The 20,284-nt window shown below is 35.2% G+C and overlaps 1 protein-coding gene across 1 annotated transcript in view; it reads right to left on the reverse strand.

The window, feature by feature from the left end:
• The window catches only part of TAF3 (TATA-box binding protein associated factor 3), a 252,072-nt gene that overhangs the window by 8,345 nt on the left and 223,443 nt on the right, over positions 1–20,284 (reverse strand). The window contains exon 5 of the mRNA XM_072653403.1: positions 12,220–12,475. Within this exon, the coding sequence (XP_072509504.1) occupies positions 12,220–12,475 (256 nt within the window). The remainder of the gene's footprint in view (positions 1–12,219; positions 12,476–20,284) is intronic.

Raw genomic sequence — 20,284 nt, forward strand, 5'->3', positions numbered from 1 at the left:
GGATCACTGGGGAGTTATCATGGTATTTTTTAAAAACCAGCACATACATACATACACACAGACACACACAGGCTGTCCCAAAAGTCTTGAGTGTGGTTTTAAGGTATAAAAGCTTAAATATTTACCAAAGCATCTGTTCAAATTTTAACAAAGCATTTGGCCTTCATCCTATTCTTGTACAATGGAGGTGCAGGCTAGATGATGATAAAATTAGGTAAATTGAGAACCTGCCTTGTCAGAACCAAACAATCATTAATGTTCATTTCTGACTTGGATAAAGGAACAAAGAGCATGCTTAGCAAATTTTCAGGGGACACAAATTTGTGGGGAAGAGAGCTATTGTTATTTTTTTCTAGCTCTACGAAGAAGCTCTTTGTTAGTCTAATTGGCATGGCACTGATTAACTAATTTAATCCCTTCATTTTTATCATGTTGGTATCGGTCAAACAAGAACATTTATTAACACTCCAATTATTCTGACAACTGATAGAGAGCATTCAGAGTTCATCAGTTCTCTCTCTGAAGGTGGAGAACATTTTTCACATGGGAGTTTTAGAGTAGTCTTGGGTCACTGCCTTGATCAAAATAGCTAAATCTACATCAAGCTACAGCCCATCATCCTTACAATATTGCTGTTACTATGTTCAACATTCTCCTGCTTTTACTTACTTCATTTTGCATCAGTTCATATAAGTCTTCCCAAATTTTTCTGAAATCATCCTTCTTGTTCTTCCCTATACCACAACAGTATTCCACCAATATCATATACCATAACCTGTTCAGCTATTGCTCAGCTGATAGGTATCCTTTCAATTTTCAATTTTTTGCCACCACAAAAAGCTGCTATGAATATCTGTATAAAAACTTTCTTTGATCCCTTTGGGATACAGACCTAGTAGTGGTATTGCTGGGTCAAAAGATACACACAGTTTGATAGTTCCTTGGGTATAGTTGCTAATAGTTCTCCAGATTGATTGTAGTGGTTCACAACTCTATGGACTATGCAGTAGATGTCCTCATTCTCCACATTCCCTCCAGTATTTATCTTTACCTCTTCTGTCATGTTAACCAATCTGATAGGTATAAATATGGTGGTGGCTCAGAGTTGTTTTAATTTGCATTTCTCTAACGAGTGGTGATTTTGAGCATTTTTTCATGTGACTATTCATAGCTTTGATTTCTTTTAAAAACTGCACATTCATATCCTTTGACCATATATTAACTGGGGAATAACTCCCTGTAAATTTGAGAAATGAGGTTTTTGTGAGAGAAACTTGTTCTAAAATTCTCTCCCCCCAGATATTTTCCTGTTTTCCTTCTCATTTTTGCCAATTACATTAGTTTCATTTGTATAGAATCTTTTAATTTCATGTAATCAAAATTATCTATTTTACTTCTCATGATCCTCTCTATCTCCTACTTGGTCATAAACTCTTCCCTTATCCATAAGCCTCATAGTTACATTTTTCCACACTTCCCTAATTTACTTATTGATAACATCACCTTTTATGTCAAAACCATTCATTCTTTTCATTTAATTTATTATTTATTTGTTTATTTTGACCTTATCTTGGTATATCGGTGTGAGATACTGGACTATGCCTAGTTTCTACCAAATTGCTTTCAGGTTTCCCAGTAATTTTTGTCTAATGTTGAGTTCTTACCCCAAAAGCTTGAATCTTGGGGTTTACTAAACACTAGACTATTATGGAAATGTACTACTGTGTATTGTATACTTAACCTATTCCATTTACACACCACTCTATCTCTTAGCAGGCAAAATTACCATTTTGTAATATAGTTTGAAATCTGGAACTGCTAGGCTGCCTTCCTTAACAATTTTTTTCATTGATTCCCTTGATATTCTCGACCTTTTTGTTCTAACTAGATAAATTTTGATACTATTTTTTCTAGCTCTATAAAATAATTTTTGATAGTTTGATTAGTATGGTATTGGATAAATTAACTTAGGTAAAACTGTCATTTTTATTATATTGGCTCAGCCTACCTACAAACAGTTATTTTTCCAGTTGTTTAGATCAGTCTTTATTTGTGCAAAAAGTATTGGATAATTGTGTTCACATAACCTCTGGGGTTTTTTTGGTGGGCAGATTGCCAAGTATTTTATATAGTCTGCAATTATTTTAAAGAGAAATCTATCTCTTGTTGCTGGGTTTTGCTAGTAGTACATAGAAATGCCGATGATATATATGGGGTTATTCTATATATCCCGCAATTTTGCTGAAGTGAATTGTTTCAACTAGTTTTTTAGTTGATTCTCTAGGGCTCTCTAAGTATGTCATCATCTGAAAAAGTGATAGTCTTGTTTCCTCATTGCCTATTTTCATTCCTTCAGGTTTTTTTTTCATGTCTTACTGCTATAGTTAGCATTCCTAGTACAATATTAAATAATGGTGGTGATAATGGACATCCTTACTTCACTCCTGATCTTACTGGGAACGCTTCAAGTTTATTCTTGTTATAGATAATGCCTGCTTTCAGATAGATACTACTTATTTTAAGAAAGGCTCCCATTATTCCTATGCTTTCTAGTATTTTTAATAGGAATGGTTGTTATATTTTGCCAAAGGCCTTTTCTGCATCTATTGATATGATCACATGCTTTTTTTTTTTTAATTGATATGGGCAATCAGGTGATAGTTTTCCTAATACTGAACCAGCCCGGTATTTCTGTTATAAAACCCACCTGATCCTGGTACATGATCTTTGTGACATATTGCTGTAACTTCCTTGCTAGTATTTTATTTAAAATTTTTGCACGGATATTAAGGAAATTGATCCTAAGTTTTCTTTCTGTTTTTGCTCTCCCTGATTTAGGTATCAAACCTATTTGGTAGGATTCCTTCTTTATGTATTTTTTCAAATAGTTTATATTGTATTGGGATTAATTGTTCCTTAAATATTTGGTAGAATTCACTTGTAAATTCTCATCTGGTTCTGATGATTTTTTCTTAAGAGAGCTCATTGATGGTTTGTTCAATTTCTTTTTCTAAAATAGGGTTATTTTAAGTATTCTGTTTCCTCTTCTGTTAATCTGAACAGTTTATATTTTTGTAAGCATTCATTACTTTCACTAAGATTGTAAGGCATTGTAAGGCCAGTAAGGCATGTAACTGGGTAAAATAACTTAATAATTGCTTTAATTTTTTCTTTCCTGGTGGTGCATTCACTCTTTTAATTTTTGTTATCAGTAATTTGGTTTTCTTTTTATTAAATCAAAGTAACCAATGATTTGTCCTTTTTTTCATAAAACCAGACCAAGTTTTACTTATTAGTTCATTTTTTTATTTTCAATTTTATTAATCTCTTTTGATTTTCAGAATTCCATGCTGGTGTTTAATTGGGGATTTTTAATTTGTTCTTTTTTTTTCAGTTGCATACCCAACTCACCGATCTGTTCTTTCTCCCTTTCACTGATGTATGAATTTAGAGATATAAAATTTCCCCTACATACTACTTTGGCTGCATCTCACAAATGTTGGAACATTGTCATTTTCTTTAATTAAATTACTGATCGTTTCTATAATTTGCTCTTTGACCCACTCATTCTTTAGGATTAGATTAGTTTCCAATGAACTTTTAATGTATGCTTCCATGGCTTTTTATTAAATGCATTTTTTATTGTATTATGGTCTGAAAAGGCTACATTTAATATTCCTGCTTTTCTGACTTTGGTTGTGAGGTGAAATTGTGACCTTATGCATGGTCAATTTTTGTAAAAGTGCCATGTATAGCTGAGAAAAAGGTGGGCTCCTTCCTGTTGCCATTCACTTTTTTCCAAAGAGCCAGCATATCTAACTTTTCTAAGATTCCATTCATCTCCTTAACTTCTTATTTAGCTTTATGGTTAGATTTATCTAGCTCTGCGAGGGGAAAGTTGAGCCTCTCTCCATCAATTAGTATAATTTTATAACATTTTCTTCCATAATTCATTTAACTTTTCCTTTGAGAATCTGGATGCTATGCTATTTGTTGCATATATGTTTAATGCTGATATTACTTTATTGTCTATGGTCCCTTTTAGCAAGCTGTAGTTTCCCTCATTATCTCTTAATTAGGTCTATTTTAGCTTTTGCTTTGTTTGAAATCATGATTGCTACCCCTGTCTTTGTTATTTCAGCTGATGCATAACAGATTCCATGCCAATCCCTCTGTGTGTCTCTCTCTTTCAAGTGTGTTTTGTGTTAACAATATAATGTTGGATTCTGGTTTCTAACCTATTTTACTTTCCACTTCCATTTTATAAGTGAGTTCATCCCACTGACATTCATCATTATGATTAATAACCGTGCACTTCCCTCTATCCTATTTTTTCCTGCTGATCCTTTTCTCTCTCTTTATCCCATCCCTACTCTAAACATAAAACCCTACTGTTTAACTTCTGAGCACTTCCTTCTTTTATTTGCCCTTCCTTTTCTCTTATCCCTTTCCTCTCCTACTTATCTGTTGGATTAGATTTCCATTACCAATTGAGCATACATACACATATATGTATTTCTTTCTGAACCAATTTAGATGTGAGGTTCAAGTGTTGTCCACCTCCCCACCCTCATCTTCCCCTCCACTATAAAAGCTCTTCCTTGCCTCTTTTATGTGAGATAATTTCCCCCATTCTTCCTCTTTCTTTCCTCTTCTCCCAGGCCATCCCTTTTTTTCACCTATCCATTTTAGTTTTATATCATCTCAACATAATTGACTTCACTCCTGAACCCTTTATGTAGAATCCTTCTAACTGCCTTATTACTGATAAAGTTCTTAGAAGGTACATGTATCATCTTCCCATATAGAAAGGTAAACAATTTAATATTAGAGTCTTTTATGATTTCTCTTTCATGTTTACCATTTTATGCTTCTCAAGTCTTGTATTTGAAAGCAAAATTTTCTATTTTGTTCTTTATCTTTTCATCAGAAATACTCTATTTCATTAAATGTCTATTTTTTCCCTTGAAGGATTATACTTAGTTTTGCTGGGTAGGTTATTCTTGGTTGTAATCCCAGTTCTTTCACCTTCATATTCCAAGTCCTCTTCTCCTTTAACATGGTTGCCACTAAATTTTGTGTGATCCTTACTGGTTTCATGGTATTTGAATGACTGATTTCTGGCTGCTTGAAGCATTTTCTCTTTGACCTGGGAGCTCTGGAATTTGGCTATTACATTCCTGGCAGTTTTCACTTTGGATTTCCTTCAGGGGTGATTGGTACATTCTTTTAATGTCTATTTTACCCTCTGCTTCAAGGATATTGAGACAGTTTTCCTTTTTTTGCCATAATTTTTTTTAATTTTAAAAAAAATTTTAAAAGAAAGAAAAAAAACATTGCCATGCACACAGCAGACCATAGGAGAGGATTCAATATAAAACAAGCATTTCCATTTAAAGAAAACCTACATAATAAATACTACACATTGTTTTCAAAGCTTTCCAGCTTTTTTTTTTCCTTCCTGGTTGGTTTTCTTTTGTTCTCTGCTGTGCTCTTTTTATTTACTTTTCTCCCTTACCTTACCACCTCTACCCTAAAGAAGGTACAATTAAGCATGGATATATATACATATACACAGGTATCTATAAACATATACATTCATACACATACATGTAAGAGCATACAATGCTTATTTCCAATCATCTGTTTTTCTGAATAGCATCTTCCTTCATAAGTCCAAGTCTTCTCATATTTTTTTAAATCAATCAGCTTATCATGTCCTACACCACAGGGATATTCCAACCCAATCACATTGTATCTGAGAGATTATCTATGAAAGTTTTTTCTTCCCAGTTTTTTGCATTCCTTCTGTTCTTGGCTACATAGGCTTTATTTATACAAGAAAATTTTAATTTAAAATAATAAAAATTATCCTTTTTACACTTCAACAATGCTCTTGCCTTATAATGTAGTTAAATTATGATACTGATGAATCTACTTCCTTCACATCTTTTTCCTCTGGTTTCTTTGAAGTTCCTTACCTTTTGCTCTTCCAAATGAATTGGTTTTTTTTTCTAACTCAGTAAAATAATTTTTAAGTAATTTAACTGAGATAATATTGGATAGATTAGTTAAGTAAAACTGTCATTTAAAAAATTATATTGGCTTTCACTGCCTATGAACAATAAATACTACTTCAATTATTTAGATCTGAATTTATTTGTATAAAAAGTATTTTATATTTATGTTCATATAATTCCTACGTCTGTTCTGGCAGATATATGCTCAGATATTTTATGTTATCTAGGTATTTTAATGGTCTAAAACAATATTGAATAATATTGCTGACATATAGTATCGTTTTCTATTTTTCATTTTTGATGAAATCTATTTTAACTTTAACTTTGTCTGAGATCATGATTACAATCTCTGCTTTTTTATATAATAAATTCTACTTCTGCCCTTTATTTTATCTTTGTGTGTATCTCTCATTTTTATATTTCCTGAAAGTAACATATTGTTGAATTCAAATTTTTAATCTGTTATTCATTTCTGTTTTAGGGGTAAATTTCTTCCATTCACATTCTAAGCTTCAATTACTTGTGTATTTTCCTTCTTCCTATTTTTCCTCACTATCCTTCTCACCCTATTTACCCTATTCCCCCTCACTCCTCAGTTTTACTTCTTCCTGCTACCTTGCCCTCCTTACTCCTTAACCTACAATCTCCTCAGAGTCCCTCCCTTATCCTCTCCCCCATTCTATCCCCTGAATTTAGAAGACTGTTATACCCTTTTAGATATATATGTTGTTCCCTCTTTAACCCATTTCCAATGAGAGTAAGGTTCCTGTAATACTCACCCTTTCCCCAACTTGCTTCTTTTCCAACAAGTGTTGCTTTGATGCCTCATTTGTGTGAGAAAGTTCCTTCTTTTTAATCTATCACTACAGTTCTATTCTTTTAGAATCATTCCATCATACTCAGCTCAGCCCATGCTTTTCTTTCAAACTACCCAAATAATGGTGACAGTCATGAGTACTGCTAACATTGTAACATATATAAAACAAAACAATTTGACCTTACCAAGTCCTTTATAATTGGTCTTTAATGTTTAGCATATATTTCTTCTGAATGTTATATTTCAAATTTTCCCTTAAATTCTGGAGTTTTTTTCATAGAAACCTGAAAGTCTTTGAGTTCATTAAATGTATTTTTTTTTCATTCAGGATTATACTTAACTTTGTTGGGTAAGTTATCCTTAGGCATAACCCCAGCTCTTTTGCTCTACAGAATATAGTATTCCAAGACCTACAGTCCTTCAAAGTAGTAACTGCTAGGTTTTGTGTAATCCTTATTGTAGCTCCACATTTTTTTCTTGTTGTTTCCAATATTTCCTCCTTAACCTGGGAGCTTTGAAACATGGGTATGATATTCCTGTAAGTTTTCCTCCTGGGATCTTTCTCAGGTGGTGATTGGTGGATTTTTTCTATTTCTACTTTGCCTTCTTGTTCTAAAACTTCAGGGCAATTTTCCTTGATAATTTCTTGTAGTATTGTATTAAGAATCTTTTTTAATTGTAATTTTCAGGTAGTCTTACTATTCTTATATTATTTCTTCTTGATCCGTTCTCCAAATCAGTTGTTTTTCTAATGAGATGTTTCACTTTCTCTTCTATTTTTTTCATTCTTTTAAGTTTGTTTTATTTCTTGGTGTCTTAGATCATCATTAGCTTCCCTTTGCCCAATTCTAGTTTTCAAAGAATTACTTTCTTCCTTAAGTTTTTGATTCTCTCTTTATAGTTAGTTGACTTTCATGATTTTCTTCAATTGCTTTTATTTCTTTTCTAATTTTTCCTTGATCTTTTGTATTTGGTTTTTAAAAAAGTCCTTTTTAAGTTCTTTCACAAACTCTTTTTGTGACTGAGACCACTGGACATTTTTCATTGAAAAAGGAATGACTTTTTTAGCTCATTATCTTTCTCTGAATGTGAACCCAGATCTTCTCTATCCCCATAGTAACTATCTGGTTGGGTTCTTTCTCCTTTGCTTACTCATTTTTACTTTGTTTGTTTGTTTGTTTGTTTTTTTTATCAGCTATTAGTGTAATCAAGTTGTAGTCCTGAGGTATGGGGAATGATGCCCCAAGCCTCAGGTCCTTCTTACAGTTATTTTCTGATGTCTATCTCAAGGTCCAACTTTGGGCTCTGCTCCCACTCCCAAGCCACAGTTAGGACCCTCAGCTACACTGTCCCACACATGATCTTGCTCCCTGTGGTCCCTCTGGTGGCTGCAAACTTCAGCTGTCCTCTCTGTCCTGGAACTAAGACGAGGGACTCTGCTCTCCTGCAAGTGTCCACAGTCAACAGGGTCCCTGCCCTTCACTACTGTACTCACCAGGTGTGCTACCTTCTTCTCCCTGCAGCCACAGTCTGGAATGCATCTGGTCTACACAGCTGTGCTTAGCATCCCTCCACAGTGGAAGGTCCTTTAATCTTCTACTAAGCCCTCAGATCCCAACAAAATCTTAGAAATGAAAATTTCTAAGGCTGAGACTATCTCTCAACCCACCTGCCCCCACGGTTTTTTGTTTGTTGATTCTGCAGAGTAGGCCTGGAGGTGTTTGCCTTTCCCTTAGGCCAGGGAGGTTGTGGAGGCTGACTATTTCCTGGGGTCTTCTCAAATTGTCTTAGGAGGTCAAATGTTTTTATCCTGTGTTTATTTCTGTGGCTCTGAGGTGATATTCTTTTGTTGTGGAGGAAATGGGGAGAGCTGAAACTTTTATGACCTACTCAGTCCTCTTCCCAGAATCCTCTCCTGATAATTTCGTGAAATATGATATCTAGACTTTCTTTGATCGTGGTTTTTAGGTAATCCAGTAATTCTTAAATAGCTCTCCTTGATCTATTTTCCAGGGTCAGTTGTTTTTCTGAGGAAATATTTCATATTTTCTTCTATTTTTTTCCCATTCTTTTGGTTTTGCTTTATTGTTCCCTGATGTCTCATGGGGTCATTAACTTTCACTTGCCCAATTCTAATTTTTAAGGAATTATTTTCTTTAGTGAGCTTTTGTGCCTTTTTTTTTTCATTTGGCCAATTCTGCTTTTTAAGGAGTTATTTTCATCACTAAATTTATGTACCTCTTTTTCCATTTGGCCAATTTTATTTTTTAAGGTGTTATTTTCTTCAGTATTGTTGTGACTTGCTGTTAACTGCCTTTTCATAATTTTCTTCCTTTGCTTTTATTTCTTTACCCATTTTTCCCTTTATTACTCTTATTTAATTTTGAAAATCAAGTTTTTAGCTGTTGCAGGAATTTCTGTTGGATTTGTATCCAATTCACCTTTTTTTCTTTTGAGGCTTTGCTTATAACTGGTTTTAATTTCATTTCTTCTTCTGAATTTGTGTCTTGATCCTCCCCTGTCATCAAAATGGCTTTTAATGGTCATGTTCTTTTTGTGTTACTTGTTCTTTTTTCTCATCCTATTTCTTTATTTGGAACTTTGTGTTAATGTTGGATTCTGTTCCCACTGTGAGGGATGAAGGGGCACTGTCTCAAGTTTCAGACTTCTCCACACTGCTGTTTTCAGAAATAGTTCTAAAGGATTAGAAGTTTTTGAAGGTGGTGTGATCTGAGAAGAGTTGTGGTCATTGTTTTCCTGTTTTGCATTCTAGTTCTTAAGCAGGAAAGGCCCCTGATTCTTTGGGACTGGTAGTGACTGCCCCAAGGGCTTCTATTCCCTCTAGACTGAAAGTGTTCCACTCTGCTCTTGAATTATTACTAAGAAGTGGGCATATGCCCACTTCCAGAAGTTGCCACACAGTGGTAAATACTAATGCTAGCACAAGGGTCTCTTATAATCTTTTTCTGACCATTTGCCAGATCTCATTACTACCTCTGGTTTGAGCACTCCCAAAGCTACTGCTGCTTCTGTCACTACCACCTAGACCCCATTACTGGTGTTTCAAGTAGGCTCCAGATCAGCCTCCTAACCCATGTCACTTTCTGACCTACACTGTCTTAGGCTGGAAGAACGTCTCACTCTTCGCTTTTGTCAGCTCTGCTACTCCAAAATTTGATTTGAAGTGTTATTTTAAAGTTGTTTAAAGGAGAATGAATGTTAGGAGAATTCAGTCCAGAGCTTTCTCTACATTGCCATTTTGGCTCTGCCCCTAGAAGTCCTTCAGCAAATTCTTTTCATCCATGTATGGACAATCAATCCTCCTTCACTGACTCAGATGAAGGTGCTGCTCTCACCCTTTCCTCCAGTTTTCTTTACTCTTCTTCTTGTGCATACCAATTGTGAGAAACACTAAGTCCCACCCCCTTCTTCCCTAGCACATTTCTTTGTTCTTCTTTTGTAAGCTGTTTTAGGATAATCAAAATAGAACTAAACCTGATGATGATGATGATAACTACAACAACATTTATACAAAACCTACTACGTGCCAAGGTGCTGTTCAAGTGCTTTACAATTATCATCATGTTTGATTCTCACAACAACCCTGGGAGGTAGGTGCTATTATCCCCATTTTACAGTTGAGGAAACTGAGGCAAAGAGAAGTTAAGTGACTTGTCCAGGGTCACATAGCTAGCATCTGAGGCCAGATTTGAACTCATGTCTTCTTGACTCCAGGCCCAGTGCTTTATTGCACCACCTAGCTGCCCCAAATTCATAGACTGAATTTCCTCAGCAGGGAGTTTCCTTACATGGATGAAATCATATGTCTGAGGAAAAAGAAAAACTGTAAAGCATTTGCTGGGGACACAAAGACAAAAATGGAAGTGGCTTCATCCTCAATAAGCTTACATTCTACTGAGAGGAAGCATGTATAGGTAACAAAGACAGGTAAGCATAAAATACAATAGAAGTAAACATATTTTGGTATAGGACTAACAGTAAAATTTGAGATATAGGAAAAGCCTCATGAAAGGGCTGACATGAGCTAGTCCAGGAATGGACCTCAAGAGCTTAGATAGGTTGTGATTTATACCACTGGAATAACTACCTAAATCAATGAGATCACAAATCTATTTAAGCACTCAAGTATAACTGAAAACCATGTTTGGAATTTTAGATTTTGGTTTTGTTATACCATCAAGGAGTGAAGACCTCCACATTCATATGCCCACTAATCTGAAATGGCAACAAAAAGCCTATATATCTTCTACCCTTCACACATGTCACAAGTTGCATCTATTTGTACAACACAGTTCTACCCAAGGATTCTTATGTTCCTAAAAACAGAGGCTAGAAATAAAAGTATAGTGTGACACACAAGAAAGAACATCAGACTTAAGAGTCCCAGAACCTGATCTGAATTCTAGCTCTGCCACTGACTTCTTCTGTGATCCAAGTCAGGTCACCTTTCTAGAACTGCTTTTTGATTTATCAAATGAGGGAGATGGACTATATTCCCCCTCCCAACATCACTTCTAGCTCTAAATGTATGATCTTATGATCAGTCACTATACAAATTACATTTGAAATATAATAACTCTTATTCAAAATTGTCACTGTAATAAGGTAAGCTAAAGCTTAATAATTTATAACAATTTATCTTAAAATAAAATAACATTCAAATAAATGTTAGAGGTCAAGCCAATCTGCAAAGAAATTTGGAACTATGTCCAAAAAGCTATTAAACTATGTATATCCTTTGACTCAGTAATATCTCTACTACGTCTACCTCCAAAGATATCAGAGAGGAAAAAGATTCATCTATACAAAAATATTTATAGAAGCTCTTTTCATGGTGGTAAAGAATTGGGAACTGAGGGAGTGTTCATTAATTGAGGAATGGCTGAACAAATTATTATTTGAAGGTGATGGAACACTACTGCATTATTAGAAATGATGAAGGGGATTGGCTTCAGAAAAACCTAGGAAGACTTTTAGGAACTAATAGAAAGTGAAATCAGCAGCACCAGGAGAACAATTTATATACTAATATAATTAGTATGAAGAATTCTAGAAGACTAAGAAACTTTGACCAACACAATGAGCAGCCATAATTCTAAAGGACTCATAATTAAATGTTTTCTATTGACCTTCAGAAAGAAAGGATTCAGAGTGCAGACTGAAATATATACGTACATATATGTATATGCATATGTATGTATTTTAGACATGACTAATTTGGGAATTTGTTTTGCTTGACCATGCAAATATGTAACAAGTTTTATTTTTCTTGTCTTCTCAATGGGTAGGGATGAAGGAAGAAGAGAATATGGAACTGTAAATAAAATTAAAAAAGAATTAAAAAAGGCAAATGTTACATACCACATAGTTACTGACTGTTTCTGTCACAACACTACGAACAGGTGCTTTGGAGCCTCCTGGTGCCACAACTGCAGGAGAAGGTGGAGGAATCATAGCAGGTGATACAGAGGCTTGTGGAGGAGGTGGGACAGGCACTGGAGGAGGAGTCATGTGAACAGGTGCAGGTGCTGGGGATGGTGCAGGTGGTGGTGATTTGGGTCTAGTAACAGAGGGAGATGGTTTAGCCTCTGGCGCTGGAACCACCTTGCTGATGACACTGTTAACACAAAGGAAGAAAATTAACTTACATGTAAGAATAAAACTGAATATTTAATTCAACAAAATTTATTAAGTACCTACAATGTTCAAAGGACTGTATACTAGATGTTAATTATACAAAGATCAAAAGAAAACAGTTTTTGCCATCAAAAAGTTTATGTTCCACTGGAAGGATACAATATATAAAAAAAAAAAATAAGCCAATACAAAGAATTTCAAGAGGCAGAGAGCAATGACACCTGAAAGAATCAATGAAGGAGGGGGTACCTAAACTGGGCCTTAAAAGGTGATAAGGACTGTAAGAGGTGGAAGCAAGGAAAACACATTTTCTGGCATGTAATATAGCGAATTCATTTTACTCATCTTTTAACAAGTGTTTTTTATTTTTGATTTACAGAAGGGAAGAAAAGCCTTAAATTCAAAGGCCTACATTAGTTGCTATTACCATCTAACCAAGATTATTTTTTATTGTTCTCCAAAAGAGCACATTATAACAGAATCAATATCTACTAGGGTTCTTCCCCCAAAACCCTCAGTCCCATATATGTTAAGCTGCTTCTTTTTCTAAAAGGCTAGGAAGTTGTCCACAAGATTAACTGGCCCAGAGGACTATGGTTCAAGCCAAGTTTCTATGACTTGGCTTCCTGGGCACTTAAGAGACATGGAATTTGATGGAATCTCAGAACTTTAGACTTGTAAAATGTTCTAAGAACATGTAAGTTAACACAACCTGCCCCTGAGTCACCACTCCTTGACCTGCTGACCAAAAATGTTTTCCTTGTAGAATTAAAAGCAAGAGTTCAGTCCTCATTAAGAATCCTTTCTAGCTATAGGTAAATAAACTTTCTTTAAAAAAAATACTGAACTTAAGAAATAAAACAAGTATTTCTATAACAAAGCAAAATAGAAAAAAAAGATTGCACACGAAACTGCAAATCTATTATATACAACTTGTTTTTTCTTTTAAATATATAAAAGTTATCATGTAACTTTCTTTTATCTCTCTCCCTTTCCCCATCCTCCACTGTAGAGATGGCTATCAATAAACACAAATATGCATGTGTGTTTGTGTGTATTTGTGTCTGTGTAAAACCATACTACACATATTTCTTTTTACCAATTTGTTCTCTGGATGCAAATTGCATCTTCCTTCATAGGTCCTTGTAGTTAATCTGGGTATTTATAATAGTCAAAATGACTTATTCACTCAAAGTTGTTCTTCAAACAACATGTTTGAACTGTCTTAGGAAGACTCTGAGGATCACCTGGAAGGATAAGGTACCAGACACTTAAGTCCTTGCTTGAACTGAACTGCCAAGTATTCAAACTATGCTTCAGAGAGTACAACTCTGATGGGTTGGACACGCTGTTTGAATGCAAAATGTACACTTGTCAAAAAGACTATTTTATGGACAACTTGCATGGGGCAGGTGATCACATGGTGGCCAGAAGAAGTGATACAAGGACACTCTCAAGGTCTTTCTCAAGAATTTTGGATCTGACTGTGCAACATGGGGGAGACTGGCACAGGACCACTCAGCACGGTGTGCCCACATAAGAAAAGGTGCTGTGCTCTTTGAGCAAAGCAGAATTGAGACAGCACAAAGTAAACACAGGATGTGCAAATTTGGGATATCCACCCCAAATATTCACACAGACTGCGTCCAACCTGTGGCAGAGCATTCCGAGTTTATGTTGGTTTGATCAGCCACAGTACGACACACTGAAATTTCACTTTATCACGGTGATGTCACTTTGGTCCTCTTCAAAGAGGAAGGACAACAACCATACAACGTTCTCTTGGTTCTGCTTATTTCACTCTTCATTATTTCATGCAAGTCTTCCCATGATTTTGTAAAATCATTGAGCTCATCATTTGTCATAGCATAGCAGTATTCTATCATGATCATATACCACAACTTGTTTAGCCATTCCCCAACTGATGCACATCACTCCCATTTCCATCTTTGATGTAGCAAAGAGTACTGCTATAAAATTTTTAGAACATATAGGTTCTTTTCCTCTTTCCCTAATCATCTTGGAAACCAGACCTAATAGTAGTATAGTTATGTAAAAAGGTATAGTCAGTTTTACAACTCTTTGGGCATAATTCAAAATTGTTCTCCAAAATGAATGGATTAGTACACTGTTCCACCAATAGTGAATTAATGTCCCAATTTTTCCACATCTTCCCCAACATGTGTTGCTTTCTCCTATCATTTTAGCCAATCTGAAAGGTATAAAATGTTATCTCATGGTTTTTTTAATTTGCATTTCTCTAATCAACAATGATTTAGAGTATTTTTCGTATGACTACAAATTTTTATTTCTTCATTGGAAAACTATCTGTTCAGACTCTTTGACCATTTATTAACTGGTAAATGACTCATATTCTTATAGATTTGACAACACTTTTGATATATTTCCTCTTCTGTTAATGTAAGCAGTCTATATTTTTGTAAATATTCTTCTATTCCACTTAAATTCTTAAATTTATTGGCATATAACTGGGCAAAACAGCTCCTTATAATTACTTTGATTTCATCTTTGCTAGTGGTATATTTACTCTTTTCATTTTTAATCAGTGATTTTTTCTCTTTTTTAAAAAAATCATTAACCAATAGTTTGTCTGTTTTTTTCATAAACCAACTCCTAGTTTTGCTTATTAATTCAATGGTTTTTTAATACTAAATTTGAATTAATCTCACCTTTAATTTTTAGGATTTTCAATTTAGTGTTTGGGGATTTTGTTTTTCTTTTCTAGCTTTTAAAAATTGCATACCCAATTCAATTCAGGTTTGCTCTTTCACTATTTTATTGATGTAAACATTTAGAGATATGAATTTTTCTCTGAACACTGCTTTTGCTGTATCCCATTGGTTTTGATATGTTGTCTGTTATTCTCTTCAATGAAACTGATTTGTTTCTATGTTTTGTTCTTTAACCCATTCATTCGTTAATATTAAGTTGGTTAGCCTCCAATTAGTTTTCATTCTATGCTTCCATGGTACCTTATTAAATATAATTGTCATTGCATTGTGATCTGAAAAGATACATTTAATATTTCTGCTATTAATTGTAAAATTTTTATGCTCTAATATATGGACAATTTTTTAAAGGTACCATGTACTGCTGAGAAAAAGATGTATTCCTTTCTATTCCCATTCAATTGTCTCTAGATATCTATCATATCTAGCTTTTTTAAAATTCTATTCACTTCCTTGACTTCTGCCTTATTTTAGGGTTAGATTTATTCTAGTTCTGAGAGGGGAAGACTAAAGTTCCCCAATATTACAGTACTACTGTCAATTTCCATCTATAATTCATATAACTTTTTTAAAAATTTAGATCTACAGCATTTGTTGTATATAGGTTTAGTACTGAAATTGCTTTTTTGTCTATGGTACCTTTTTATCATAATGTAGTTTCCCTGTTTATCTCTTTTAATTAAATCTATTTTAGCTTTATTTTTGTCTGAGATCATGATTGCTACCCTTGTTTTTTTTTTTTAACATCAGCTGAAGCATAATAAATTCTACTCTAGTTCTGTGTAACTCTGTTTTAAGTATGTTTCTTATAAACAAGTCAGATTCTGATTTTTAAGTCATTCTGCTATTCATTTCTGTTTTACAGATGAATTCATCCCATTCACGAAGTTATCATTACTATTTGTATATTTCGCTCCATCTTATTTTCCTTCACTATTAACTTTAACCTCTCTTTTCACCTGATCCTTCTTTACAGGTCTAGTTTACTATTATTATTTACCATTACCTCCCTAATCCACACTCTTTTAAACACTTCTTTATCTTTTCCCCTTATCCTTCGGTTCCTTATTCTACCCACCCCTGTAAGAGTCCCTCCCTTATCCTCCCTACACTCCTAAATCTTAATCTATACACACTTCTAAAAGTCTAACCCTTATCCTTATTTCTTTATACATTTTGAAGACTTTTATGTCCTTCTAGATGTATGTTATTCCCCTTTTAACCCAGATCCAAATGAGAGTAAGGTATCAGCACTACCAGTCTTCTACCCCCTACCTGCTTCCTCTGTATCAGTTCTTCCTTTTATGCTTTATTTGTATGAGACAACTACTCATTTTACCCTTTTCCTACCCAAATTTGTTTTTTAGAAGTATCCCATCATACTACCCAAGTAATAGTGACAGTGTGAATACAGATAACATTTTCACATACAAGAAGTAAATAGTTTGACCTCATTGAGTCCCTTTAAAGTTTACCTTATATTTCTCCTGGAACTTATGTTGAATTTTCCATTGAGTTCTGGTCTTTTTGTCACAAATATTCCAAAGTCTTTCAGTTTGTTAAATGTCCATGGGAGTGGGGGGAAGGGGGGTGTTTCAGGATTATACTCAACTTTGTTGGGCAAGTTATTTTTGGTTGCAACTCCTGCTCTTTTGCTCTTCAATCTTCTAAGATGTATGGTGCTTTAGTGTGGAAGCTACCAGGTCTTATATAATCCTGATTGTGACTCCACAGTATTTAAGTTGTTTTTTTTCTTGTTGCTTATAATATTTTTTCCTTAACTTGGGAGATTTGAAACTTGGCTATGATAGTCCTATAAGTTTTCACCCTAAGATCTGTTTCAGGTAGTGATTGGTGGATTTTTTTTTCTATTTCTACTTTAGCCTCTTGTTCTAGAACTTCAGGGCAATTTTCCTTAATAATTTCTTATAATATTGTATCAAGGTTCTTTTTTTGATTGTAATTTTCAGGTAGTCCAAAAAATCTTTTGTTGCTTCTCTTCGATTTGCTCTCCAGATCAGTAGTTTTTCTGAGATATTTCACATTGTCTTCTATTTTTTCATTCTACTGATTTTGCTTTATTATTTCTTGGTGTCTTATGTTCACTTCCCCTTGTCCATCTCTAGTTTTCAAGGAGTTATTTCTTCTTTAATTTCTTGGAACTATTTTTCCAATTAGATGACTCCCTTTTTTCTAATTTTCTTGATTTTTCTTGGACTGCTATTATTGTCCCTAATTTTTCCTGACTCTCTCTTACTTGATGTTTGAACTTTGAAGTTCTTCTGAACTTCTGAAGTTCTTCCAAATACACTTTTTGGGGTTTGTGACCATTTGATGCTTCTCTTTGAAATAGGAGTGTTTTTCTTTTCTTTTCTTTTCTTTTTTTTTAAACTTCATTATCTTCCTCTGAATACGAACCTAGACCTTTTCTATCCCCATAGTAGCCGCCTATGGTTGGGTGCTTTCTCCTTTGCTTATTCATTTTTATTTTATTTTTAGCAGCTTACTTATTGTAATCAGGTTCTAATACTTAAGTGGGGTAATGGTGTCCAAGGCCTCAAATCATTCTTGTTATTATTTTCTGAACTCTGTCTAGGGGCCCAAATTTGGGCACTCCTCTCCACCCCTAAGTCACGCTATCCTGCAAATGCTTTTATTCCCTTCTGAGGCTATAAACTTCAGCTCTCCCCTCTGTCCTGGAACTGAAATGAAGGACTCCACTCTCCTGCAAGTGCCCACAGCCAGCAGAGCTCCTGCCTCTTTGCTATGCATTCACTGGATGTGTTCTCACTCCTCACCCCACAGCCACAGCCTAGGACAATATATAGTCAACACTCCCGTTCTGGAGTTGAGACAACAAAGGTTCTTTCAATCTTTCCCTAATCAGCCATCAGACCCCGACACTGTCCTGAGGTGCAAGCTCCTGAGGTTGCAGTTCCCACCAGCTGCTCTCAGGGCCTGCTGTTTGTTGATTCAGGGGAGTCAGCCTGGAGGTGTTGCACTTCAATTAGGCCAAACCATCACCCCTGGAAGAGTCTTTCCTGAGGTTCTCTGAAATTGTCTTAGAAATATAATTACTTTACCCCTACTTTTGTTTATTTTTGCCACTTTGAGGTGATGTTCTATTTGGCTGGTGGAGGAAATTTGGAGAGTCTAGAATTTTCTGACCTAATACACCATCTTCCCCTCGTCTTTTTTTTAATAACTTTCTCTTGTTAACTTTTGAGTGACCAACAGTGTCTCAATCCCTTCTAATATCTGACCTAAACAACCAGAAGAATTAGCTTGAGTCAGGTTGAGTCCACCACAACCATCTATCTACATTATCACCTAACATAGTAATATTAGCCATTCTTTAATTAACCGTTACATTAGCACTATCTGATTAAATTAAAATAAATTTTAGTATTTCCTTCTACCTTTAAACACCATTGTTTCACATTTCCAAAATCACGCATGATTCTTGAAAAAAAAAAATGTCCTAGACCAGGCTGGTTTTTTTGCTAAGCCTAAGCAAGGCAATGTCATTAGAGATATTGGGCCCAGAAAACAAAGATGGAAGTGTGAGAAGCAATGGGGAATTATGTATGATATTGAGGTCACACTGGTGTACCCTCAGATCCTTCCATGAAGATATAACTAATACTTAAGGGCAGCTGGGTGGTATAGTGGATAGAGTACCAGTGCAGGAGTCAGGAGGGCCTGAGTTCAAATCTCACCTCAGACACTTGACATTCACTAGCTATGTGACTTTGGGCAAGTCACAACCTCAACTGCCTCAACCTGGGTCATCTCTAGTCATCCTGATGAATATCTGGTCACTGGATTTAGATGGTTCTGGAGAAGAAGTGAGGCTGGTGACCTGCACAGCCCTCCCTCACTCAAAACAAGGTCAAGTGCAAGTTGTGTCATTATTTCTCTGATGGCATGGTCTCCTTTGGCAACGAAGGACAAACACACAACTAATACTTAAAAAATGCTGCCTCTATTTCAAACTCTTGCTATAGAAATAGCAAAAGAAACTTACAAAGTGCTTTATCAACTGGCCCCACAACTCTGTAATCTAATTTTTCCTTATAATTCTTCAAAATGACCCCTTGGGGAGACTGAATCACATCTGTGGCAGTTTCTAGACCCCAAAACACTGAGGACAAATTGGAACATCAGTGGAAAAAGCCTGTGGGACCAGTGAGGGAGAGTGGAGTGGTCTGACCCCAGGCCCAGGGCGGTAGAGGGGGAAGGGGGTGGAGGAACCTGCAGCAGGGACAGAGATAGCTACTGTTTCTGCAGATCTAGGCCCACAGATAGTGGGGGAATCCAGTGGTTAACAGTATACCCCCCACCCCTGCTGGAAGCAGAAATTTACCTTGACAAAGAGCTCAAAAGTCAAGTAAATGGCTGGGGAAATGGGCAAAAACCGAAAAAAGAATCAGACTATAGAACCTTACTTTGGTGACAAGGAAGATCAAAACATGCAAAAAGAAGACAACAAAGTCAAAGCTCCTCCATCCAAAATCTCCAAGAAAAATATGAATTGGTCTCAGGCCACAGAAGAGCTCAAAAAGGATTCTGAAACTCAAGTAAGAGAAGTGGAACAAAACTTGGGAAGAGAAATGAGAGTAATGTAAGAAAATTATGAAAAACAAGTCAACTGTTTGCTAAAGGAGACCCAAAAAAATGCTGAAGGAAATCACACTGTAAAAAAAAGACTAACTCAAATGACAAAAGAGATCCAAAAAAGTCAATGAAGAGAAGAATGCCCTAAAAAGCAGAATTGGCCAGATGGAAAAGGAAGTCTAAAAGCTCTCTGAAGAAAATAATTCCTTAAAGACTGGAATGGAGCACATGGAAGCTAATGACTTTATGAACAATCAAGGAATTATAAAACAAAACCAAAGGAATGAAAAAATAGCAGATAATGTGAAGTATCTCATTGAAAAAAACAACTGACCTGGAAAATAGATCCAGGGGAGATAATTTAAAAATTATGGGACTACCTGAAAGCCATGATCAAAAAAAAGAGGCTAAGCATCATCTTT

This window comes from Notamacropus eugenii, chromosome 3 (assembly GCF_028372415.1).
Source record: "Notamacropus eugenii isolate mMacEug1 chromosome 3, mMacEug1.pri_v2, whole genome shotgun sequence".
In the NCBI taxonomy this organism is placed as follows: Eukaryota; Metazoa; Chordata; class Mammalia; order Diprotodontia; family Macropodidae; genus Notamacropus; species Notamacropus eugenii.